This window comes from Ambystoma mexicanum, chromosome 7q (genome assembly GCF_040938575.1).
Source record: "Ambystoma mexicanum isolate Mex_15411 chromosome 7q, UKY_AmexF1_1, whole genome shotgun sequence".
Taxonomy (NCBI): Eukaryota; Metazoa; Chordata; class Amphibia; order Caudata; family Ambystomatidae; genus Ambystoma; species Ambystoma mexicanum.
In genome coordinates this window covers 542,720,235-542,747,908 of record NC_090941.1, presented here as the reverse complement: position 1 = coordinate 542,747,908, position 27,674 = coordinate 542,720,235, and the positions used below count along the sequence as shown (strand labels likewise).

Genomic DNA, 27,674 nt, shown 5'->3' with positions numbered 1-27,674 from the left:
ATAGGTTGCAGGAGTGACTGAGAGAGTGAAAGGGTTGGCACAGCTAGAAAGCTATTTTACCATGTGTGAGGTTACAAGCCTCACATGGTCTGTAGCAGGCGATGCATTAGTTAAGGGAAAACCAGCGGAGTGCGCTGGTATGTGGGACCTTTATGCTGTTGAAGTACCACCGATCCCAAAGAAGTGGTGGACGGAAATGAGACACGTGTGTGGCAGCATCAGGAAAACGATGGTGGTAGGTTCATAAAGGTATTCTATAGCTGTATATAATGTACCACTGCATACAGGCCTGCCACTGTAAATGTCTCCGATCATTCTGGAATTCTTTCTAAACTTTGCTTCTAATTACCACCACATGTAGGGTATGTTGATAGCAACTCCTCCATTATTGATGTCACGTTGTATAATGTCAGGCCCCATGTGCTACCACATCATTATGTGGTTGGTTCCATGTTTGGGCCACATGTAGAAGGGAAGTGACGTTGGGCTAGGGAGAGGGAATTTAGGGCAGTACACTTCACGTGTGTTGGTGATTAAAGAAGGTTCCGCTCAGCACCATGTCTGTGCCCCGTTCTTTAGGGATGAGTGCAGAGCCTGAGTGAAGCGGTGTCTGCGCAAATTATTCTTTTTGTTCTTCTTTCATTCATTGCACATGAATAGGAAGCCGATTTCTTTACTCAGGGTATTTATAGAGGAAGCAGGGATTTGCTGTGTGAATCTCTCAAACTCCCAGCGAGAATGAGTTTGCCTGATATGAAGGGGGAATGTTGAAGATGTACTGGTTTATAAGGAATGGAACTAAGTTGAAATTGAATATGAGCGTCAAATGGAAACCATTGTAGGGTTTTTAAAAATGGAGAACCATGAACACATTTTGAAGCTCCGACTAGTAAACGGCAATAGTGTGAAAATAGATTTTCAAGGCCTAAGAGTACTTTGAGCGAGGCCATGGAACAATGCATTACCTTTGGCAATATGTATTAGAATGAGCAATAGAACCACAGAGCGGAAAGGATGAGAAGGAATGACATGTTTGATGCATTGAAGCAACAAAATTTTAAAGTTAGCAGCAGGAGTATTTTCGTCTATATGGGTTTTCATAGAAAGTTTACTGTCAAGCCGAACACCCAAAGAATAGACAGAAGGAACCAGCAAAGGAAACATACCAATAAGACCGAACCTTGACAGCCAACCTGGGATCAAACAATCAGATGAACCGTTAGAACAAAGAAGAAATTCCGTTTTAGTTTAGTTCAATTTCAGATTGGCAGTGGACATCCAGGAATCAATTACAGAAAGACACTTAGTCAAGTGTAGTATGTCATCAGGAGAGGACATTTTATGGTAAAGCAGAGAGGGTCATTATGATACCGATTGATGCCCACCCCATACTCAGCTACAAGACCTACCAGCATCTTCATATAAATAATTTAATAATGTAAGTTCCAGGATGAACCCTGGGGTTGCACATACAGGAGGGAGAATTAACAAGATCCAATCTGAACCACCTGCAATCTGTTGGCTGAGGTGGATTGAAAAAACTAAGGAGCTGTCAACAAATGCCCATGCGGTCAACAGAATATCCAAATGTAGCTCCTGGCCAACCGTGTTGGATGCTGCGAGGAGGTCCAGGAGCACAAGCATGCAGGCACTCCTGTCATAAGGAGATCTCAAGATATTGTCTAAAACTGGAAGTGTATCAATTTCTGTACTGAAAAAGGGACACAAACACAATTGGTAGGTGTCAATATGTATCTGAAGATGACGGGAGACATTGTGTTTAGGATTTTACCTGGAAAGGGAAGATTAGTAATGCTCTGAATGCTTACGGGTACCTGGAAAGGAAAGATGAGTAATGCTCTGAATGCTTACGGGTAATCGTCATTATTACTAGTCATATTTATGAAGGAGGAGGTGCCAAAGAAAAAAGATTTTTTTGCGAGCGGCCTCTGTCGGAATTGCAAATGGCCATCATAGAGTAACTACTGGGACAAGGACGTGGAGGTAATAGGTCTAAAATGTTACAATTTGGATCAAAAGATGCTTCCTTAAGGAGAGGACCTCGTTAGCTGTTGAGGAAAAACTGTATTGTCCCTTGGGCAAGTAAGTAGACGGTAGGTAGAGTCAGTGTAGCCTTTCTGGACTTTGAACATGCTCACTTTGAACTATTGTGTACCTGGGAGCATCATCATGGCTGCCAAGTGTGTGCTGGTGACTCGGGTTCATGGCTCCAGCAGCTGTGTGATAGTGCTTTTGTGGATGGGAGAATTCTGTTGCCAGCAGGGGTGTACCAAATTTTAGCATTGAGGGAGTATTCAGCTAAAATTCAGCTGAAATTCATCTATTCGGCTTTGGCCAAAAACCTTCTTTAACATTCACTCGAAGCAGCAGTCCACTTTTTATTATTAGCTAGCTCCTCTGTATGAGAGATGATAGCCAATCACAGAAAGCCGAACTGCCGGGGGAAGGCTGCATAATGAAGAACATTTTCAGCGTAATAAGTGGCGGAACTAGCCTCTTTCCCCACTTCTTACATGGATGGTATCGGCACCGAGGTAACAAGATCAGAAAGCACCACCCCCACATGAGGAAAAGCACAAACTTTGAGATTGCAGCAGGCAAGGGCTTCACCACCTTTTCCCTGCTCTGTCTCTTCTTGCCTCCCAGCCCTGTCGGCATACATTGTTTATTTGGTCAGCACCCCCAACCCTACCCCTCACACCTTTTGAGAACTGCAGGCTTTTTTGATCAATACATGGAACACATTGCTGACCTGTTTAGACATGTCATGCTAAAACTGCGTGGGGTGCCCAAGCAGGGCTGCTGCTGTGAGATGGGACACTGCTATGCATCTGCCTTCGCTGGCTGGCAGGGTCTCCATGAACATTTTTGAGCTGTTGCCTTTGCGTTTTGGAGTCATTCTGTGATTAGGTCGTGGCGACTCCTGGCATCAATTGCTGTAACCGTGGCAGACTATACAACCTTATTGGACTACAGGGATTGGTGGTGTGTCCGGAACTGTTGGAAACAGTCCTCTTATGACACATGATGGTGCAGGGCTCCCTGGTGGGGTGGTCCTCCCTTCTGTCTTTTGTATGTTACTGCGTTCAGACTGACTTTACCATCTCGTCTCCTGTCATCGTTGCTGTGATGCTAGTTCCGCCTGCGCCTCCCATGTCCTCCTTTTATCCACTGTAATTTAACAGTATTGTCTGGAAAAGCTTGCTTCATTTTGCTAGGCATTCACATTTACAGTTGAACTGGATCATCTTTACATTTTGTCCTTTTTTGGTGCATGTTTATCTTGCTTTAATTCTTACTGTTCTTTCCTGTATTTGAATTAATAATTGAATTGTTAGGTCTTATTATTTTACCATCTCATTAATCATTTACACGCTTTGGCATAAAGCACTTTAGAAATCAAATAAACTCTTATGGTTAGAGTAATAAAATGCATACTCGGTACGCACCACCTTTCCTGGTGTGTACTTACTGTCATTGCCTGCAACTATGAGTGTGCCTAAATGAAGCACACCACATTGTTTTCAGGATTATACCACATGTTTAAACGGCAATTACGTAAAAAAAGTGGATATGTTTGGAGTAAGTAAGTGGGCAATGCCAAGATGCTCAACAGTGCCTGCATGGCTCTTTCTAGTTTGTAGTTTGCTTTGAACACTGTTTTGGACCCACTCGGGTTTCCTTGCTTAGCCCGCTGCAGAGTCAGGTGCAGGTGCTGACTCTGCAGAGGGACGAACACAAAACTCTGAGTGCATGCTCATTTGTGTTCTGACTTGGAAATGTAAAGAAAGATTAGCAGGTACTCCTGGGCACAGTGTGCATTACCCTGCTATACTAATTTGGACTGTATGGAGCACTGTTTATATAACTCTGCTACACTTTTAAATGGAAATCTGCTCTGCCGCGTTAAATGGTCAACACTTTTACGGTGGTGAACATTTAACATGGTTTGGGGAATTCTTCTGTAACATGTGTAAATGTCAATATGCTATAAAGATTGCATGCCTTATTGCATTTAGAGGGGCAGTGCCCGCTGTGCCCAGTAGTTCCTGCAACTCTTCCTTTGTATTCTGCTTTGTATACCGTTGTTTAAAGGTAATCATTAACAGGCCACAGAACCAAGGGTACAGTGGCAGAGGGCAGAAGCCTGGCCTGCCCAAATGTACCCCACACCATATAGTGTGACAAATCGACTTCTGCCCTACAAGAGTGCAAGGATGAGTAGAGGCCGAAATGCCCACTCAGCACTCACACTTCTACAAACCAAGAGCAAGCACAATCATAAGGGTAAAACATGCACAGTCAAAAGATATACCTCCTTCGCCTTTTGTGTTAACGTGGGCCGAGGGAAGGCTATACTCGCAACAGGGGTGTGAATGGGGTTCAGTAGCAACACAAACAGTAAAGTATAACAGTCCAAAATAAAGAAATGTCTAATCAAGGTTCTATAATGGTATGTACCTTAATCAAACACACCAGGTTCAATAATAACTAACTAGAAAACACTGTAACCCTCCTCCCACTCTGTAGAAGGAACACAGAATATGCAAAGATGGAATAGATGCAGCACTCTAGTTAATGAGACTGGAGAAAAGGCAATAAAAGACCACAATGTTCAAAGGGTATGTTCTTCTGGTTGCAAAAGGGATTAAAATGACCTATGCAGTATCTAGGGCCCAAAGATGGACCGTGGGGGGAGGGACAGCTATTAGTCAAGGATACCTCGGCAAAGGTTTTGGTGGTTCGACGGCGTCAATCAAGGCTTCTCGGTTTTGCTCGCGGTTTCCCTTTCGGTTCGATGACTTGTCAGTCATGGTGGTCCAGTGGCAAGCTGGCATCGAGTCTGGGTCGAACGGACGGTAGCTGTGTGGATTGGGCAGTCACTAAGTTTGGTTTGGCTGTCGAGGATCGACAGCAGTCGAGTTGGTGCCAGGATGTGCAAGCGATTCAATTGTAGGGGCAGGTTCTGAGGTTGCAGTTCAGGAAACTGCATGGTCGGGTCGATTGACTTACAGGAGCGTTTATGAGGAGGCTAGTCCTTCGCACGGGGACTCGAGCAATGCAAGGCAGCAATGCTTCATTGGTCTGAGCCAGTTCAATAATGTGCTTCAGCTTGGGGGGGGGGGGTGGTGGGGAACAGCAAATGGCGAATCGAGGATCATTGATGCAAAGGCAGCATCGCAGAGTCCTGATAGTTTGCTCAGTGTCAAACACGCTCGAATCACGTGTCTGACCGGGTTGACGTCGAAAACGGGGCCTCAAGGCCAAGGTTAGTCCTTTCTCGGGCTCCCAAACACTGGGGAGGCTGGCACACGCCTTTGGGGCTCCTGCAACACAGTGAGTTCCCAGGCAACAGGGCGGATGGCAGAGATGCGGTTTTGGTCCAGCAGCAGAGGTCACCTCAGTGGTGCCTGGGGAGGGTCAGAGGACAGAGCTCACTCCTACCTGGACCACCTGCCTTCTCCTCACAACTGGAGGACTCTGGAAAGGACAGTTCTCCTAACAGTGTCCAATAACATTTTCTTTCATGATTGGAGTCCAAATATTGATTCAAAGAAGTGGTGTGAAGCACCTTCTTTTAAAGGCAAAAGCCCCCAGGTGATTGGCCTAAAACTAGCCTGCATTAGGGGTCAAATGCCTGCTCTTGCAAGGAGTGTACTTTGCCCTTCTGACCTGAAACGCAAAGTGCTTTGTGCTGCAGGAAGTGGAGGGGACAGACAAGAGAGGCAGAGAGAAACAAGACGGCAGAATTTTCACCAAACTGTACAGATGCCTCTGTGGCTACACTAACTCTGCCACTTATCAATAGAATCAAAGGCCTTTAGAAATGCAGCACCGTGGTGTGAGCCCTAGTCCTTTGAGAGTGAGTGTGCCCTTCAATTCCTGTTCACAGGTCAGCTTCCTGTGGAGTGGCTGTGACTGGGGAAAGGACCTGCCCTTACAAAGGAATAAAGAGGCAATCGCCCAAGGTTACAGTCCTGTCAGTGGGCAGGTGGAGCCTTGTCTGCAACACATACTAATAACCCTTTTACAGCTGAAATGGGCCCACAGGTTGATACCAATTTAATGTGGCTGCGATAACTATAAGAGATTGCCCCCGTACCCGGACTCGGGTATGGCTTATATTTACAGTTTACGTGCCACCAGGCCAGGATCTCGGAACTATGCAGTTTTTGGAATCGGGTGAATATCATAAATGCAGCCCCTGTGCTGAGACGTGGATGTCACTGCAGCTGTTAATATGGCATGTGACCTCTGAACCGGCCTTGTGCCACTTGGTGCTGTTAATCAGGATGCTGATGCAGCAGGGCATAAGTAAATACTATGCTTTTGGGATGGAACTTATGAAAGGGGAATCTGATTGGCAGATTGCCCTTTCAAAGATGGAATTAACTGCATCATTTTATTATCTATTAAAAATAATGAAATCCAGGGATTTCATACCCTTGGTAGGTAGCAACTCATCAAATACAGACAAAGAATTAACTGCTCTGCTCAGCTCTTATTATCTCTTTGTGAAACTAAAATATTCTCTGAATTGGGGTGAAAGAAGGATCTAATAGGCCAAAGGAAAAGCACAATAGAGATTGTTCCTTCTGGTCTGACAGGAGGAGGGCTACAGCACAGTGGGTTACTGCACTTACTACAGATTTCTAGGTGTAACCCGTAGGCAACACATCCAGTTCCTAGTGAGAAAAACAGGTTTGCTTGCTATTCTGGAGAATGGAGTCACCTCACATCACCTCAGGCAGGGGCCCAGTTTGAATCCCAGTCCTGGCACAAAGCAACACTGACCCCTATGCTTTCCTTTTTTCCTTCATTTGTGTCAGGACAGTAGGGAGCAAAGGGATTGCTTGTAAGCATAGTGACAGTTTATGTATGAAGGTTATCTGAATGCCAGAGCGCAGAAAGCAATGGCACAACTTATAGTGGACCTGCAGGCACCTGGATGGGCATTAGATATTGAGTGATCATTCATGGCCCTACTCACAATTAACTATTCAGCCGAATACTTCCAGCAACTATTCGGTATCCGGACGAATAGTAATTTCACTATTCGATACACCCCTAGATGCAGAGTGGGTAGGGTTTTCAAAGATCTACATCTTTCAAAATTGCAATCAGTCTCCTTTAACATTGAAATGTTGGTCACACTGAGGTTGCTCATTAAAATGCATTGGACTGAAATCCGTTCTGGGACAGCCACAGCAAGAGAAGGTCGGCTTTTGAACTAAGAAGTGTAAAGTCATGGTCAATGTGAAGGACTTTTAGTGGGGGACATTTTTAATACTAGGAAAAGTGGCTTTAGGTCAGCGAGCCAATGAGAAAGGATTACATTATCTTTGGTACAAAGTGACAAAACCAAGTGAAGGGTTCTAGGCATGTCGCATCTGCAGTGAGTAGATTATTGAGGTGGCGAAAATGATGCAATTATATTTTTGTGCATATAAATATGATGATGTTTGTTTAGAGAATTCATGCACCACCTTGGCTATTCAGTTAATTGCACATCCTCTGTAGTAGTGGTCATGCCAAAAGGTTGCAACAGAATTTTAATCTATGTAGAGACCTCATCCTTCTACTCTTTTCAGCTGCAAGACCAGAGTACCACATTTTCATTTTTAGCACTAGATCAAACCTACCAACTTGACCTTAAAGCTCAATTAACCTCTTCCTCGCTGCTTCCACACCCAACAAAATGACTTGCTAATTAAACTGCCTAATATCCTCCAAACGTAGACCGTTGCATCAATGTGCTACAAAGTGGGATCTTGAAACTTAATTTTTTTATTTTTATAGATTTGGTTAAAAACATTTTTTTTAATCGCTTAATTGTGCTGTCCAATAAATATATATGTGTATACATTTATTTTACCTATGGGAGGGTGCAAAATGTTCACTCGCCACTAGCCATTGGCTGGTGATACTTGGCTCTAGGCGAATAATGAATGGTGTGCTGTGTCTATGTTTAAAGCTAGTAGCTTGCAACTTGAATGCTTGCTCCCTGGTATCGCCTTTTGTTATTTTTGTATGTATGAAGCCATACACGTTGATGGACTAAGTTCTAGTTACTGCTAAACATGTTGTTGCCTTCCTTTCTAAGCATGTATTTGTCTGGTATGTTTGTCAGTTAAGAAATATAACATAGCAAGTGTGTCTGTGTGCCATATTTAATACATTTAGGCCATAGAGTGACAAGTAGATTTTATTTTACAGGACAAGTAGATTTGTCGAATATCTTGTCCCTGAACATGTATAGAAATATTACAATTCCATATCATATCATATACTATCATATCACCCCCCTGTATTAGCACAGCCGGCCGGGACATGTTTTCACTGTGGTATTTCTGGCACAATGGGCAAATCCAACATTAGCATGTTCTTATGTGGAAATACTAGCATATATTTACAACGCCAGCATGGACTTGCTTTCTTACAGTTGTTTTACTGACACACATGGGAAAGTCAAATATGATTATTTTATGTGGGTAAACTGTACTATAGTGGCACAGGTAGTATGAACGTGTCTTCTAACAGTGGCAAAACTGTCGTTATTGGGCATGGCCATCATGAAAGTGTTTTCTTACTCTGGCAGAATACTGTGATATATTGGCCAAAGGCATCATGAAAATGTGTTGGAAAATACTAATTTTCACTCTTCATGACCTGACATTTAATGGATGTTTTTAATGTTCTAAGACTAATCCTGAGAGGTGTTCCAGGTATGCGGAAGCGCTTGAGCTAATATGATTCAACAAAACCGATAAATTAGTTGCCCTAAAAGGGGAGACTGCAGCACCCGTGGGAACAGGTGTACACCTCTTTTCCACTTATCAGAACACATAGACTAATGATTGTTCCACAGTCGGATGCGCTGTCATATTACTTTCAACATGGTCATAACCAGTAATGTACTGATCCTATTTTGACAAACAACATGAAATTAATTAAAATATTTCTTTAATTCAATTCAAGGTCAAGTTCAAATATCTGCAAAATCTGCAGAGTCAAATGCCAACACGTGTTTCGACCTCACAGGTCTTTCTCAAGGCAAAGCTCTGCTCCAAATAATAATCAACATTCCATTGTGTATATAGAATACCGAACAGTCCCCAATAATTCAAATATGTATAACCCCCAATTCAGATTAGGGTCAAATGATACAGGGAAAACATCAAACATTACCAAAAATTATATATATATATTAATATAAACATATACATTACCCAACCAGGTTGAAATATTATTGAATATAGCGACGCGTTATCAGCAACACATATAAAGAAAACAAATGTGATAAAGACATAGATCAGAATTGCCATTGACAATTGAAAATTCATTGATTACATATCATATAATAACAAAATCACCTAATATCCATGTGTGCCACCGTTTGGAGCCCAGTGTTACCAGCCACATGTGTCATGTAACCACAGCCGTTTCGCCAAACACATGCAAATACCTTAACTGGATGCATATAGGTCCCCATCATCCCTTAACCAATGTGTAAGCTGGGTCCTTGCCTTTACAATAATCACACTATGACACCAAGTATTAATTCATAAATTACCCATTGGTAAATCTTGGTAGTTTAAATATCCTTTTGAGTCACTTCAGTGATGTGTCAAAGAGTTTGAATCAATGTCCTGAATGGCGAGAAAAGGATAATAACAAATAATAAAACTAACTGACACTATGTATACAAAGCTCTTAAACGAGTTCAACCACAAAGTTACCTGCATCGTTAATTTGTGGAAGCGAATCCAATGTATCCTTTCATACTTCTAAATGACCTGCCATGTATTTACATTTCCTGATAAAGAAAACCATATATATTTATCAGAGTAAAGATACTGTGTCCCATGTATCTGCCTATTAACTCATATTAATTAGTATCCAAACTTACATGTTGGTTTGATGTTCCTTAATCCATCTCGTGCAAGTTACATGTAAACACGACCGTTCCCGCGTTCTGCATTAAGAAACCTCGAACGAGGTTCGAAAAGTGGACCTAGCGTTTACCATTGATCACGTGCCGTGATCATGTGATTAGAGTCAGTCATGTTACTAATACACGATAAACGTAAAGAATCGTGAAAACTTGTATCTATGTTGACTTGGAGCTATTCGAACGAGGTTAGAAAAGTGAACCTCACGTTTAACATTAATCACGTGCCTTGATCATATGATTGTTATCAATTATATTCATGGTTCACGATACAAATGAAATTGGTATCTAAACCAACTAAAGTTATTTGATACCCACAATATATATGTGTGGGTAACTTAAACAAAATCGATTTAGCATTCCTGGCATGAAAAAATATATATATAAGAAAAGAATAAATCGCGCTTCATGCGCATTTCACTGGTCTCGTGACACGGTATCCGTATGACTCTATTCACGTGACGCACTGTCCATGTGACCTGAGTCTATCGTATTTTGAGCTCAAATGTTTAAATGAGACCTGATAATAATAAAAATACTTGAGACCTGGTGTCCCATAAATACTAATTAGAATAACAGCACATGCAAAATTGAATGATTCTTATTATAAATAGGATGCGTTTTTACGCGATCACAACACAATTAGGAAAAGGAAAAAATTAATAAATAAATAAAAGAAAATTTTATAATAATAATTTTATCTGTCAATTAACTGCCAACTTAGCACGCATGGTCCGCCTTACAATCTATTGCTCCCTAATTGTAACATGTAAATCTGCATAAAGTGTCCAAATTTCAAATCCAATTTAATATTGCTTATTCTTATTACAAGTGCTGGTGTGGTTGGCTCCCGGTCGCGGCCCTGGCACTGGACCGATCCACTAGGCTCCAGCGGGTGACACCCAAAGGATACAAATACATTAGGATTTGGTTCAGACATTAGACCTCCCATTTACAAAAATACATGTAGTTCCGTGTCACTATTCAGACCTAAAGTGGTACATCGGAGTTTGCAGATAGTACGTGCTTCCAATTGACGTAACAGTCCCAGACGGTCCCCTCCTCTGGGATGGATTTTGGCTTGTATTAAACCAATAAATTTAATATCATTAACATGGTCCATTTGGTGATGTTCTTGCCAATGTGTTGAGAGCGGTAATTTGGAATCAACTTTAGTTAAACTGGCAAAATGCTCTCTGATCCTAATGCGTAATTCCCTTATTGTGGAACCAACATACACTTTACCACAAACACAAAGAATCGCATATACTAAATATTTAGTCTTACAGTTCATGAAATCTCGTATTTGCACTGTTAAACCATGATGACATGAAAAGGTATCAGATTGAATAACATATTTTAAGAAATTACATGTACCACATTTGAAGAAACCATTTGGCTTCGAGGGAAGCCATGTTAGGGGATTTGTTGCAGAAGTCTGCGTGGTTAAATAAGAGGGACACAAATATCCCTTAAGAGTTCGATTTCGTGTAAAAATAACATTTGGCTTATCCGTAATGTATGGTAATAGGTCAGAATCAAGTTGGAGTAAATGCCAATGCTTTGCTAACAGCTTATATAACATCTTAGTTTTTAATGTTCCCCTACAAAACCAATTTTACATTGTATGGCTTTTTACATATTTTTCTTACAAAAAGTTGTCTGTAAAATTCACCATTTTAACCCAATGTTTTAAAAGCATTTCTCATTGGCGTTCCCCACTAGCTGCCCGCCTCTCTGGGTTGTTTGAAGCACACTTAACTCTTTTAGCCGTTTATGCACCTTTATGGGAAATGTTTAAGCCCCTCTAATGAAAAACTCTCCAGCCGCCACTTCAAATTATTACATTTTCAAATAGTAAAATCTATGTTCTGCGAAGTCAGTTTGCGCATATATCTTGAAATACTTAACTTCATAGCTTTTATAGAAAGGATATATTTGTATTTATCAAACCCTGCTTTCTTTCTTCTCTTGCTTTTTTAGGGTGGAAGGGTACCCTGCTAGGAGTTGCAATGGCGACGGTAAATGCCATGGTTACTGAATTTGGCTGCAGAATGGATGATATAGTGGTCGTTATGGGCCCGTCAGTCGGACCCTGCTGCTTCACGCTCCCACTGGAAGCTGCAAAGGAATTTCAAGCCCTCGATCCCAGATGCGTTCGGCAGTTTGACTTGCCAAGACCGTACATTGACATAAGGAAAGCAACACGGTAAGCACGTCCACTTTGCTACACACTGTTACACGAATATTCGGCGGGCAGTGCTTCGGCAATGACTTTATGCAATAAGAGAAGGCTCGCCAAAGTGCTTTGATATCCATGCATAGTAGTTTTGAATCACAAACGATGTGCCTGATTCACAGAAGCATTTCATCATGGTGCAACCCCATTGGAAAACTGTCTGTGAATCAGTCCCTATATGTCTATCATTTATTTGTTACATTTTTAACATTAACATGGTGCAAACTGTGGGTTGTGGCTTTTAGGCACTTAAATGGTGCTTGGGCTTACTACATCATATTTGCATAATTTTCTGGAAACAAGTATAGCGTGGAAGAAATCCCTCAGCCAAGAATGGAGCCTTCAACACACACACCACTCACTCAGACCATTGCACTGTGTACACCATGAGGCAGCCTCACTGCATGACCCAGCAGCCCATAAGTATCCAAAACGAAGTGGCCTTTTACATATTCATATTCAAGGCAGTTATATACAATGCATTGTCTTTTGCGTTATTTATGACATTTGTAAAGGCAACACTGCATCCTGGATTGCTTCTTAGCACAGTGGGCCTCATTACGATTTTAGTGGTATCTCTGTGGTAAATCTGCCTAGATACCACCAAGCTGTATTACCCTTACAGCCACTTGGTCTGATGGTATTGCCTCTGGATTAGAAGTGGCGGTACGCAGTGTTAGTCCCCATTAATTGGAGTCCACAGGACTCAATGGGGGATTTCGGTGGTATTAACGCTGGCGGTAATACTGCCGAATTGGGCGATTTTGGGTGGAAAGGTGGAGGAAATACCTACAGCTTCTTGCTGAAGGTTTTTCCTACACCTTACACCCAAACTCGTAGTTGGGTGGTGCATTAATGCAGCTATGTACAGTATTACCGTTGCATTTTACTGCACTGCCCCAACTTAAAATGAGGCCCATTGTTTTCAACCACCTCACAAAGACGAGAAGAGGCTGCTGCAGGAAATGTAGCTGAAATAGCCAGTTTTTATTCACAAAACTGATCAAGACCAATTATACAGAACAGAGCGCAACACCTCTGAATTAGTATTTTGATCACTTTCAAATTGAAACAGTGATTCCATTTATATTAATTATTCGTTTATTCTTTTTCATACTTGACAAATCTACAAAATTGTATTTAATAAATATTAACAACTCATTGGACTCAATCCATGCACACCTCAACTTCAATGCATTCATTGCTTTCAGCACACACACTCTCCTAAGTAAACTACCATATCCAATCCAATAAACTAAGCAACACACTCACATTTCCCAGTACATTGCTCGTGCTGTCTTCTCAGTGATTTACAAGTAATAGATTTTTTTCATTGGCTTAACGTCGACATGTGTTTCAACTCGTTAGCCATACATACATGCTACTTGCTCCAGCCATCATCAGGACAAGGGGTGGCATCCACACACCATGCCCGCCTTAATATACTTCAATATTAAAGGCGTCTACAATAAAAACAAATTGAACCACCTTAAAAGTTCTGTCTGTACATTATTTTTGTAAATTACTTAATCATATGATATAATTTGTGGATCAGATCAATTTTAACACAATGGTACATACCTTGTGTTTCTCGCATGCACATTTCTCTATTTTGCCTTGAACTCTACTTGCCGTTGAAATATCCAGATCTATTTTTAATATGTATTTTTAAATGTGTTCAAATGATAATAGACAAAATGCAGAATAAATATACACACAATTGCTAATCAAAACAGAAAAGTCTTTAAAACTATTTTAATAAGAATAAAAAGGATAAAAGGGGAAACAAGAGTATAAGGTAAACATACTCTAGCAGAAAAATATATGCTGGAGATGAACTGGCATGTGGGCATGCCGCCCCTGTTCCCTCAACTATAGAAAATGCGAAAACAGATCATTTGTGCAAAATCCTACTATTGCAACTAGTTAGCAAAACTCTGATTAGCATTATGTGATCAGTTTCATGAACCTTTCTTTTGAAGATGGAAGTGTTGGGTCTTTCCAACTCCTTGGAATCAAGTGTCTTGTCAGTGAAATGGCGTTATGAATGAGGTTGCAAGATTTAGAGGCGTCATTCCCTTTTAGCATTTCAAATATATTCTCATATGTTGTAAGATTGCCCTCTAAATTGAGAATTTCCATTAAGTGTTTAGTGACAGTCTGTCAAAAGTTGCTAAGTTTTAGAGATTCTGCTCATATATATAGGAGGCTAGCTGCTGTATTGAGACATGTAGCACACACGGCTGCTGATTGCGAAAACTATTTACGTTCTTTTGCCGTACATAAGATCTAATTATTATTAGGGTATTTATTGAGAACCGTATAGCTTGTGGAAGCAACAGAGCGTTTTACAATCATAGGGGGAAGAACAAGGTTAAGGAGGAGAGAAACAAAGGAATGTGGATCTAACAAGGGAGAGAGGGCAATTGTCAGCAAAGGGTCTACACGCAATTAGAGGAGAGCCCAGTGGGGATCATATCACCCAGTCTCAGGTATGGTGGGAAGTGTATGAACCTATGTGTTGGGTAGGAGCCATTCGTTGAAGAGGAGGGTACTTCCTGATCTGTAGAAGCGAGGGTGAAAGTCGGATGTTGATTGGGTGGAGGTTCCAGAGTCTTAGTCTAGACAAAGAAGGCCTGTCCTCTGGTTTTTTCCATCGTGCACCAGCAGAGTTCAAGTAAGCATGTATCTTTACCTCTGGTGGATCATAGGCCTTCGAAGATGCTGAGTTTCCCAGTGAGGTAGCTTGGAGACTTCAGGGCGACAGCCTTGTAGAGGATGAAGCATGATTTGAAGATGATACTGGCTTGCAGCCGGAGCCAGTGCAGTTCGATCAGTGTCGGGATGATGCAGTTGAATTTGTGGAGTCCTTCGAGTCTTGCTGCAGCATGCAGGACATATCTCGGGGAGTCGCCGGAAGTTAGTTCTAAGAGGGCATTGCCACCTTCCAGGTGGGTGAGGACCAAAGCTAGGACAGCAAATCTGAAGTTGTTTTCTGGAATGAAGGGCTTGATTTTCCATAGGAAAGTTGGTAACAAGTCATTGTGTCTTCCTTGCTATGTGCTGTTTGAAGGAGATGTAGCTGTCGATGTCAACCCCAAGGGACTTGGCGCAGGTGGCCACCTGAGGAGTGAAGCGCTTAGAGGTGCATAGCAGAAAATAGCAGTGCCCTATAACACACTATATCTCCACGTTGTTTTACTGTTGTGTTCTGTGCTCCAATGCCTTTCAGTTAGTTTTCAACAACATAAAATATTTAGATAAATAAATGAAAACTGAATTTGTCTGCATGAAGCACAAAAAGCAAGCCTTTTGGCTAATTTGCAGACCCATGATACACTGCTGTGTGGCTCTGATCTGGAGGTGAACTTCCAAGGTTGTCTTTTACGTAGGAATGTGTTGTGTGCTTTTTATTGGCTTTAATGGCATATTATACAGTACCTTCTAGTAAAGCACTTGAGGATCTTATCAAATAGTCATGTTCAATGACATTTACACGCTTTATGAAGTTATGTTCTGTCTCTTCTTTGGAAATTAACATTCCCATTTTGTCACTACCGCAACAATGATATATCATCTTTGTTTGCTTGCTGAAGCAATTATAATAACTTGAAAGAGACCCTCTTCCAATCACGACTTTAATGCTAAACAGGTCATGCCCATTAGTAGGCAGTTGAGCTTCACATTGAATCAATCCTGAAAGGCTTCTGAACTGTTCGTAGATGAAAAATGAATTTCTTTGCCGATGGCAACCATCTCGGAAATCCACAAAATAATCCAACCTCCTACCCAAGTGCAATTACCCCAAAGTTCTTGGCCCTAGCCCAGACCCTTTCATACCACTGAATTTGAGAAATGTGCAGGAAATATAATGTTGCCAAACAACCTTGAAAAGCCAACACAGCCGTACCTCATTCTCGGGGGACAAAATTTCAAGTTGCAAGTCACTTACCGTGCATAAAATGTTACTCACCCCTCTCAATTATCCTCATACACACAGCACACCATTTCCTACAGTTAGTCCAAAAATAAGCCCTGTAGCATTCAAAACCGTTTTTTCAACAAATAATGGAAATCTAGTTATACCATAATTGCATTGGTTAATGAATCAGTTTTATTATACAATGATAATTCGTGAACATGCATAGTATGGGTCATATTATGGGTTGTTATAATTGCACTTATTAATGTTTACAAAGCAGTGTCACTTTAAAAATGGTGAACACATTGTTTATGTAGTCTTTTACTACAAGAATTTTACATTATCAGTGTGTAATAAATCGGATTAATTAACCAATTCAATTATGGTTTAATAAGTTTTTTCATTATTTGTTGAAAAAACTATTTTGAATGCTGCAGGGCTTTATTTATGTATTAACTTTTTGGATAAACGTTGGCATCCTGTGCTCCATGAATTATATTGTTTGACCTCAGTGTTTCTGGTGGTAACCATTTCCTACAAGCCAGGAGTCAGTTATCGCTAGCTAGTAGCAAGTGCACATTTTGAGGTCTGTCATCTTCTCCAGCATGGGGTCTGGCATGGATTCACATGCTCATGAATATTCCCCGTCGTCAGGCTGGGAATCCTCGGTAAAGAAAAAACCAGTATCAGTTTCGTTTCTGATCTGTCTTTCGTAGTAATAACCAATCACTGGTCTCTGCGTCATACTGACCACAGCCAATGACTGCCCTCTACCTAAGCACCGCCTCTGGCAGCCATCTTCAGATTTTTACCGCACGTTCATGTGTTGGGATCCTCGTGCTATTGCTCTCGAGCGTTAGTGCTATTTTTTCGCGCTTTTTCACAAAAACTTCGATTCTTTCGGTCAAAAGAGCCTCAAGCTCCACCGATCCTACATCCGATCAACGGGGACCCGTGTCGGATTCATCTGTGCCCCTCAAGGGTGAAGATTTCGTCGAGCTACACTTCGGAGGACTCCAGAAGCTTCTCAGGCCCGGTCTCGGAGATGGCCCAGGAGAAGGGAAGCTCGACGCCCGGAAAGCTGTTCAGGGCCTGCCCTGGATGCCAGCTGCAGAACGTCTTCAAGGAGGACGAACACTCTTTCTGCCTTTACTGCCTTCATGGGGACAAGACGCACGTGGAGAAGGACTGTGCGTTTTGCGGCAACATGTCGGAACGGACCATGAAGGACCGCCATCAACGTCTCGCCAGCTGGCTGGAGGGTAAGAGCCCGTCTGGCGAGAAGAAGAAGAAATCTGAGCGGTCTTCTAAGACCTTTGAGGGCGCCCCGGCGACGGGGGCCCAACATAAGGCCAAGCACCGCGAGTCTGCTGGCACCGGGAGCGCCGAACGGTCGGGCTCTACGGGCGCCAGGCAGGGCGCACCCTCCCCGGCACCATCAACCACGAGCCAACGCTCTGGGTCGGGTAAGAGGAAGGCCGAGCACCCAGCGAAGCTCCTGGAGAGACCCCGGTCGAGCTCTAAGGCAGAGGAGGAGCGTGGCAGTGCCCCCTCCCTCAAGGATAAGGCGGTGAGCGCACCTAAGGTGGTGAAGGCCTTGATCCATTCGACCAAGCCCTCTATCGAAACGGTCGCGGCGGCCCTGGCCCAGCCTGTGGAGGCTGCACCAGTGGTGGCGGCCTCGGGGCCCAGAATCTCCCTGCCTCCTCGGAGGGAGTCTTCTTTCGTGCCCATCGATAGGACCCCCGTGAAACCCTCCGTGGGGAAGAAAGGGGGGCAGGGCGTCGTCGTAGATTCGGCCTCAACCTCAGAAGAGGAACTGATCGAGGTCTTAAGCCACGGCCTAAGCGTGGAACAAGACCAGCCCGTCGGAATGGGCCCCGACGCAGGTGACGACGACGACATCGTCGAGGATACCGACGGGGCCCCTGCTCGCCCGTCGGATTCCCCTCTGCCAGCGCCGCAAGACAACTCAGCGGCCATTTTGTTGGCTATACAGTCCTTATGCTCCGAGATAAGGACGAGACTACCGTTACCGACGGAGGAACCTCTCCCGTCGGGGGATCCAGAACCGGGACCTTCTGGTGTTCCCCCTACCAAGAAAAGAAGGATCCATCCACCGCCTCCTTTTCAACCGTCGCGCCCCGTCCAGCCCTCCTCCCCGTCCACCCGAGGGGATGATACGGGGACTGACACGGCAGCGACGGGTACGGACGACGAGGCATACGACGAGGATTTTCCGTCGTCGCCTCCCACCAGGGCTTCTCCGCCCGACGAGATTGGATCGTTCCACTCAATGATCGCCAGGGCATCCGAGCTTTTCCAACTCTGCCCTGAGGAGAAGAAAAAGGAAGGCTTCCTTTACCAACGGCGCGAGACCAAGAGGAAGACGGTCCTCGCAGTGCCTCTGTTGGACGACATTTGGGATGAGGGCCTTTCCCTCCTCAAGAACCCTTCCACGACGCCAGCGAAAAGAGACCGGTACGAGAAAAAGTACCGGGTCCCGGACTCGGCCCCCCTATGCCTCCGGGCGCAGCCTACCCCGGACTCCGTCGTCTCCGCGGCAGCCAGGAAGAAAGCGGGGGGGGGTGCGGCCTCCACGTCGACTTCCCCGCCGGACGGCGAGGGAAAGAAATTGGATGCCATGGGACGCAGAGTCATCTCGTCGGCGGCGACGACGATTAAAGCGGCCAACGCCTTGGCTATCGTGGCCCGCTACGACAGGGAACTCTGGTACAAGATAGCTCCCCTGCTGGATTTTCTGCCGGACGACAAGAGGGCGGAGGCCCTTGAGATCCTGCAGGAAGGTGAGGTGGCCTCGGACCACGCCATCACCGTGGCGACGGACATCGCCGACACTGGGTTCCGCCAGATGGGCAACGGCGTTTGCCTTCGACGTCGCGGATGGCTCAAGGCTACGGACTTTCGGCAGGACGTCCAGACCAGGGTCCTGGACATGCCCTTCGACGGGAACAACCTGTTTGGGAAGACAGTGGACGATTCCCTTCAGGCCATCAAGGCGGATACTGAGACGGCCCGGGCCCTTGGAGTACTGCAGCAACGGCGGACGCCCTTTCGGAGCGGCGGAGGCAAGGGCGCCTCCAAAGGTTCCGGCGGCGGTTTCGCTTCCTACCGTCAAGCGGCCCGCTCGTCGTCGCAAGAGGCCTACAGAGGACGAGGCAAGTCTGGCGGCCCCCGCCGTCGTCGCCAAGGAGGCCAAGGCGGCAAGGCCGCGTCCAAGCAGGATTGAACCGGCCGTGGGGTCGGGCCCCCACCGAAGCACCCCGGTGGGAGGCCGGCTGGCGGGCTTCGTCAGCGTGTGGGAGTCCATCTCCACCGACCGTTGGGTGCTGGACGCCCTGGCCCGGGGCCACGCGCTCGAGTTTCAAAGAAGGTGCCCGCGCGTCCCCCCCGTGGCCAGGAAAGAACTTCACGTCCCTCAACTTCTCCTGGAGGTAAAGGCGATGCTCAGAAAGGGCGCCATCGAACTCGTCCCAAAGAGGCTTCGGGGCTCCGGAGTCTACTCGCGTTACTTCCTCGTGAAGAAGAAGACGGGAGGATGGCGCCCCATCCTGGACCTGCGACGCCTGAACAAGTTCATCAAGGCGCAGAAGTTCCGGATGGTCACCCTCCAGCACGTCCTGGGTCAGCTGGAGGAAGGAGACTTCCTATCGTCGTTGGATTTGGAGGATGCCTACTTCCACATTCCCATCCTAAAGGGGCACCGAAAATTCCTCAGATTCGTGGTCCAAGGGCGTCATTACCAGTTCAAAGCCCTTCCCTTCGGACTGCGGTCGGCACCCAGGGTTTTCACCAAGTGCCTCGCACCGGTGGCGGCGCAGCTGCGCCGCGAGGGGATTCACGTCTACCCCTACCTGGACGACTGGCTCATCCGCGCCAAGACGAGGGAGCTCGCCGTGGTCCACACGGCAAGGACCGTCCAACTCCTCATGGACCTGGGATTCTCCGTGAACTACGCCAAATCCCACCTGGTGCCCGCGCAAGTCGCACTGTTTCTGGGAGCGAGGCTCGACACAGTGTCCCTTCTGGCCTCCCCGTCGGAGGAGAGGACCAGGACCATCTTGGGCAAGGTGCAACGGATGTTGGTGGCCGACGCGGCCAAGGTGAGGTCCATCAAGTCCCTCCTCGGGATGATGTCTTCCTGCATCTACCTCATTCCCATGTGCAGGCTCCGGATGCGCCCGTTGCAAGAGTTCCTGGATGCGCGCTGGATCCAGACGACGGGCAGCTTCGAGGAAAGGATCAAGCTCGACGAGAGTTTCCGACGAGCGATACGGTGGTGGGGCACCCGCGCGCATCTGACGGCGGGCATGGACTTCCAGACCCCAGCCCACCAGGTGACTGTGACCACGGATGCCTCCCTAGAAGGGTGGGGAGCGCACACCGAAAATCTGCACGCAAGGGGACTCTGGCTCCCGACGGAGAAGTCCCTGCATATCAACGTCCTGGAGCTCCGTGCAGTGTTTTGGGCCCTCAGGTCCTTCCTTCCGTCCCTCAAGGGCAAGGTGGTGAGGATCTTCACCGACAACACCACCACCATGTTTTACATCAGGAAACAGGGCGGAACCAGGTCCCCAGCGCTGTCCAAGGAGGCGCAGGACCTGTGGCATTGGGCCGTCGCCCAAGGGATTCTTCTGGTGCCGTTTCATCTGGCAGGGATAAAAAACACCATCGCCGACTCACTCAGCAGGGAGCTGCGCTCGTGCCACGAGTGGGAACTACGGCAGGATCTGGTGGATCGCCTCTTCCGACGGTGGGGCACACCCCAGATCGACCTGTTCGCGACGGCGACGAACACCAAGTGCCGGAGGTTCGCCAGCAGGTTTCCCCAGACGAGGAGCATGGGCGATGCTTTCTCGTTCCCCTGGGAGGGCCTGTTCCTCTACGCGTTCCCTCCCTTGCCTCTGCTAATCCGGCTCGTCAACCAGCTCAAGAGGTCACGGTGCAGGATGATCCTCGTCGCACCTGCGTGGCCGAGGCAGATATGGTTCCCGGACCTTCTGGACTTGTCGGCGTCCCCGCCAATCAAGCTGCCGGCGGACGCGGATCTACTCTCCAGGGAAGGAGGCGCCATCCTCCACCACGACCCGAAGTCGCTGAACTTGCAGGCCTGGCTCCTGCAGCGCTAGAGTTTGGAGGATACGACATACCGGCCGATTGCAGAGAGGTTCTTGCAAAGGCCAGGGCGTCCTCGACTCTTAAATGCTACGGACACAAATGGAAGAGGTTCTCTGTCTGGTGCCACGCACAGAAGGTTAACCCTCTACGGATTACGGCTCCCCAAGTGCTGCCGTACCTGCTGACGCTGGCCAAAGCTGGTCTGGCACACGCGTCCATCAAGATTCATCTTGCTGCGATCTCCCGATACACCAGAACCACGGGCCGGACGTCCTTGTGGTCTCATCGTCTGGTGAAAGAGTTCATGAAGGGACTGTTCAGATCGTTCCCGCCGGTGAAGGCTCCGGCCCCGGCGTGGGAGCTCAACGTGGTGCTGACCAAACTCATGGGACCTCCGTTCGAGCCTCTGCACTCGGCCCCGTTGAAGTTTCTATCGTGGAAAACAGCTTTTCTCGTGGCCATCACCTCCGCACGACGAGTGGGAGAGATCCAGGCCCTTTCCTGCAAGGCCCCGTACTTGACTTTCCACGACACGAGGGTAGTGCTCAGGACGCACCCCTCCTTCATGCCCAAGGTACCGTCGGACTTTCATCTCAACGAACCCTTGGTGTTACCTGTGTTCTTCCCGTCGCCTTCGTCGCCGGCTGAGAGGACTTTGCACTCGCTGGATGTAGCTAGAGCGCTGAAGTTCTACGTGGACCGCACGAAAGGTTTTCGGAAGACGTCACAACTCTTTGTGAACTTTGGACCTGTCAATCAGGGGAAGGCTCTCTCGAAGGCTTCCATCTCCAGATGGCTCTCCGGCTGTATCATGTACTGTCACCGGTTGGCAAACCGACCGCTGCCTGGCCGTCCGAGAGCCCATTCCACCAGAGCGATCGCAGCTACCACGGCGTTCCTATCTGGTGTGCCCCTGCTGGACATATGCAGGGCTGCTACGTGGAGGTCGACGCACACCTTCACGAAATTCTACTGCGTCGACCGGGATTCCAGGGAGGAGTCCAGGGTCGGCCAAGCAGTGCTGCGCAACCTGTTCGCCTGAGGTGAGCCTGGTGAGGAGGTAAGATGCTTAATGTTGAGTTGATGTGATGCTTAATGTTGAGCCTTTGCCACCTCCCGTGGTTGTGCATGTGTGTACTGCTATGTATTCTTTATTCATGAGCATGTGAATCCATGCCAGACCCCATGCTGGAGAAGGAACAAGTTACTTACCTGTAACTGTTGTTCTCCAGCATGGGTCTGGCATGGATTCACATGCGAACCCTCCCGCCTACCCCTCTGCGGCTCTTCACTTGGTCATACTGCCACTTCACGTGCTTCCAAATCTGAAGATGGCTGCCAGAGGCGGTGCTTAGGTAGAGGGCAGTCATTGGCTGTGGTCAGTATGACGCAGAGACCAGTGATTGGTTATTACTACGAAAGACAGATCAGAAACGAAACTGATACTGGTTTTTTCTTTACCGAGGATTCCCAGCCTGACGACGGGGAATATTCATGAGCATGTGAATCCATGCCAGACCCATGCTGGAGAACAACAGTTACAGGTAAGTAACTTGTTCCATACTCTTCAATTGCAACATCGTTTTCCATCAATGTAAGCCTGATTTCTTTATATTTTTAAGCACTGTATATCAGAGCCTCACTTCTGATGTCAACTATCTGCTGTGTAGGAATAACAGAAAGGGAAAATAAATGACATTTTTTCACGAAAACACTTAATTGGTTTACACAATACCAGACATTTAAATTTTTACTCAAATGGAACATTATCACCACATTTTCGTGCATAGCGGACATTTCTACCGTTTTTTTAATATGTTGATCAGCTAGCTTAAAATGTCCAGTGAATTTATACCTAGCTCATGACTTAAGGAACTTAATACTATTGGATTCAAGTTCATTGTGGCTCTTTTTCCCTACCCTCACTGCTCCCTCATGTTTTGCCCATGCATTCATCTATACATGTCCAACTTTTGGAACCAAAACCTCTATCAGCTGGCTTGCAAAACCAGTTCTCACACACTATAGAGGGGGTGTTTCATACAAATATTATGAAAGCCTCCACATTGCTAGGGCCTCCTTGAGCATCCTCAAGTCCTTCACACAACTACACACCAATGACATGCCAGTAGCAAACATTGTCTGGCATAGATTTTGCAGAGGGGCCAGGAGACTGGCATCTGTGTATCATGGGAGAAAGAGTAGAGGTGCTGCACTCCTTTCGCACTGGCTCCCTGCGCATACTGTATGTTACTACCTGTCATATCTAGTGGATAGCTGGAAATTATATGGCAAATCGTCTTGCATAGTGTGGCAGAAGCTGACATATGATGGGAAAGCTAGCATAGTGTACGAGTGCCTTGATTATGATGGTGACACCTGATGGAATGAGTTCAGTTCCTGGAAATTCATGACATTACCGGTGTAAAGAAAGGCGTGGCACTGTCTAGTGTTAAAAACCCACAACATCCAATTTCTGATACCCTTTTATGGACTAAGTGGACATTTTATGCTGTCCTTAAAGTCCTATAGACGTCCTTCTCAGGTCGTACAATGAAATGAGCAACAAAAAATTACAGCACTAGAGATTTCTTTCACATAGAAATAAAAAACGAAGAACCATCGGCTTCAGGAAGTTTTTGTATTTGTGTTTTGTTTATTTGTAGTGCGCACCCTGCCCAGGGGCATCAGGGCGCATGTTTGGATAGGCAGTTACAGTTACATGTTATATTAATAGGTACATGTTACATTATATATACATATTTACAGCATGAATAAGAACATGAATAAGAACATTGCACGGAATGGCCTAGCGGTCTACATATATAGTATATACAATGAGTAGCCTGTTTGCGGGTAACAGCAGCATGGAATACAGTGAGGTGGCCAGGGCATCCTGTTCGTAAAGCCACAGTTTGCTTTTATTTTTGAAGGATTGGGTGGGTGGAACATTTCTAAGAGTATTGGGTAGGGAGTTCCAGAGCTTAGCCGCAAGGACTGGGAAGCTCGAGCCTCTGGCTGTCTGAAGCTTGAAACGGGGAATGCTTAGTGTTTGCGCTTGTGCAGATCTGAAGGATCTGGATGCTGTATGTTGTGTGAAGTGCGTAGGCAAGTAGGCAGGTGCTCCATTGTTCTGTGCCTTGTGGGTTAGAATGAGTGCTTTGAGGGAGATGTGATGTGTAATGGGTAGCCAATGCAAGTTGCGCCTGGTGGAGGAGATGTGGGAGCGCCTGTGAACGTTGAGAACTGCCCTAATGGCATTGTTCTGGGTGACCTGAAGTTTATCAAGGTTTCTTTGACTAGTCCCTAAGTAAAGGGAGTTGCAATAGTCAATTTTGGACATGATGAGGGTTCTGGCAAGGATCAGACAGTTGTCCGTTGTCAAGAAGGGACGGCAAGCTGTGATAAGATTACACGTATACGATGATGCTGAGACTACTGAGTTGGTTTGTCCATTGAGAGAGAGAGTGGAGTCTAGGTACATTCCAAGTGTTTTGGTGACTTTGATAACGTTTCTATCAATAATGAAGGATTTGTATTTGGGGTCAAGTTTCGTGAGTTTGGACTGAGAGCCTAGGATGAATAACTCTGTTTTCTCATCATTAAGGCAGAGCCCATGGTGTGCCATCCAGGCCTGGATGACAGTGTAGACTGCAGTGACAGCTTTGACATTGGTTACATAGTCGCCAGTGATAGGGATGAGTATCTGGGTGTCGTCCGCATAATTAGTGTAGGAGACACCCAGATAGTCAAGTATACCAAAGAGCGGTTTAGTAAACGCGTTGTAAAGCGTGGGCGATACACAAGAGCCTTGTGGGACTCCGCAGGGGACATGTGCTGGGTCAGCAGCGGCTAAAGGAGAGAAGACCCTCATGGATCTATTTGCCAAGAAAGAGCTGATCCAGGAAGTAACTGCGTCAGAGAAGTGAGCGGCAATCTTAAGGTGATGGCAGAGGATTTGATGATCGACCAAATCGAATGCAGCTGAAAGATCAAGGAGGAGCAGGTACGCTTGTTTGCCTTTATCTTTCAGGTCCTCGATTTGGGTTTTCAAATCGATCAGGGCTGTCTCCGTGCCGTGTCTTGGACGGAAGCCAGATTGTCTGGGCCCTAATAGGTTGTTAGTATCAAGGTAATCCTGGATTTGGAGATAAGCTGCACGATCCGGAATTTTGAGTAGGTAAGGCACCATGGTGATGGGCCTGCAGTTGGTAGGATTGCTGGGGTCGGGATTAGTTTTTTTAATTTGAGGGATGACCCACGCATCTTTGAGGTTGTCGGGTACAGTGCCCCATTTGAATGAGGAATTGATAAAGGAGGTAATAAATGGGGCGAGATCAGCTTAAGCTTCATGATAATGTTTTCAACTTCCTTAATGGTAAGGGGTGAGAAGCTGACTGAAATGTTTGAAGGAGTGCTTAGAAGAGGGGGTATTGTAGGACTGGGGGTTATCCGCTGAGTCCGAGATGGCTTTTTTTAATATTAATTTTGGCTTGAAGCAAGGCAATTTTGTCTAATAGTGCCTTTTGTATTTTGGAACACCATTCAGCGTTGTGGGGTGCATGTATCAAGTGGGGCGGCTGGATACTCTGGAGACTCTAGTTCCTTGAGGATCTTAAAGAGTTCCTTGGCGTTCGATTGTGCTTGTGTGATCCTTTTGTTGTACACTTCTTTTTTGGCCGCTAGGATAGCTTCTTTGTAGGTGAGGAAGGCAGTTGTAAGGTTATTTCGAGGGGATTGGGTCCTCCGACGTATTCCATATCAATGTAGCTGTGCTGCTTCTGAAAATCTTTCGGCGTCCTGCGTCGATGACGTCGATACGCTGTCCTCGAGGGCCTCCGTCGAGCCAACATCAATGGATGTTATAAGTAGGACGCACGACTCCCATAGCCTCAGTTCTGTTTTTTTCTGCAAACGTGTTCACTTCGAAGATCTCGGCGCGCCTCGACTCTTCTGAGTTCTGTTCTTTCAGTTCCTCGAACATGTTCGTTTGTGAATACCTATGTTGTCCTCGTCTTCGGCTGAGTTTTAAGAAGTGTCGGCAATGCGGGTCCAAGATGTCGTTGACGGATTTGCACATCGCTTGCCTCTGATGTCTCGGTGGGACCACGACACGGATGACTATTTGGACTGCCAGTCGCTTACTTCGAAGGCCTTGCGGGAGCATAAGAAGAAGCTTTCTGTAGGTAAGGTGGCCAAGCCCCGGAAGTCGAAGTCCACCAGCCTTTCCACGGACGATTCGAGGGGAGACTCTCCGCATCGTCATCGGCGGTCCGGGGGGGTCTCGGTCCTGGAGTAGGTTCCGCCATTCCTCTGCCTCTTCAAGGCACTCACGGAAGCGCTGTCACCGGTCGCCGTCCCCGTCCAAGGACTCCGCCCGTCGGCGGGTTGAATGTACCAAAAAGCATTCCACTCCTGCCGAATGGGATTCCTTTCAGCAGGAGATAATGGCGATTTTCTAGTCGCAGGGCTCCGGTACATCCGCGTAATCGAAGGACGCTATCGGTGACCATGCTAGAGACACCACTCGCACGCCTTCGGGCTCGAGTGGTCATCGCGATCACCGGGCGCCTTCGAGGTCCCGATCGGTCAAGGTTGGTTGCTCTAGACATGGTCATGGTTCGAGGTCCCGGTCCTCGACGCCCTCGAGACCGTCGGAGCCTGTGAAGTCTTTGAAGAAGACATTAACGCCTGCAGCGCCAAGGTCGTCGAGGGACTCTCTCGAGGCTCGCCTCTGAGGAAGCCATTGACACCCAGGCTGTCGAAGGACACGCTCGGGGCTCCGCCCTCGAGGACTGTATCGAAGCTGTCGGCGCCACGCTCAACGTCAACGCCGATTCCATCAACGCCCGCAACGCCTTTTGAGGCTGTTTTGTCAGAGGTACCCTGTGGCACGGTGGAACCCCTTAGAAAGGCTCTGGCCAAGGCTAAAAATGTCCTTGTCCATTTTTCTGTGCCCTCATTCCAGCCTCTGGATTATATTTCTGAGGTGGATAAAGGGTCTGAGGAAGGTATGGTTCCTGAGGAACATAGCCAGATTGAAGACCTGCGGCAGTCATTGCACGACGCAAGTGGTCTGGACACCTCTCTGGAGGTGGAGTTCTGTAGGCCTGAGCCTGGCACCCATGCTGAGTCCTCGTATCGGTGCCTTATGTCGAGGGTAACAGAATACTTGGGGTGGTCTGCGCCACCAGTGGATTTTCTGCAGGATGACCTGACGGATATCCTCGACCAAGGTCCACCAACTGACCCGGTACTGCCATTCCATATGCCTTGCAAAGAAGGGTGGCAGTGGCCTGGACTGCCCCGGAGAGTCTCCCGGCAGTGAGCAAGTCTTTGCCGCGAAAATACCGTCCAGCCAGTAGCGACCCCTGCTACTTGACCACGCACCCCACTCCGGA

The 27,674-nt window shown here is 46.5% G+C and overlaps 1 protein-coding gene across 5 annotated transcripts in view; it reads left to right on the top strand.

The window, feature by feature from the left end:
* Positions 1 to 27,674, top strand: part of LACC1 (laccase domain containing 1) — a 291,447-nt gene that overhangs the window by 226,104 nt on the left and 37,669 nt on the right. For all 5 annotated transcript variants that reach the window (XM_069639981.1, XM_069639978.1, XM_069639980.1 and 2 more), the window contains exon 5: positions 11,957 to 12,182. In XM_069639981.1, the coding sequence (XP_069496082.1) occupies positions 11,957 to 12,182 (226 nt within the window). The remainder of the gene's footprint in view (positions 1 to 11,956; positions 12,183 to 27,674) is intronic.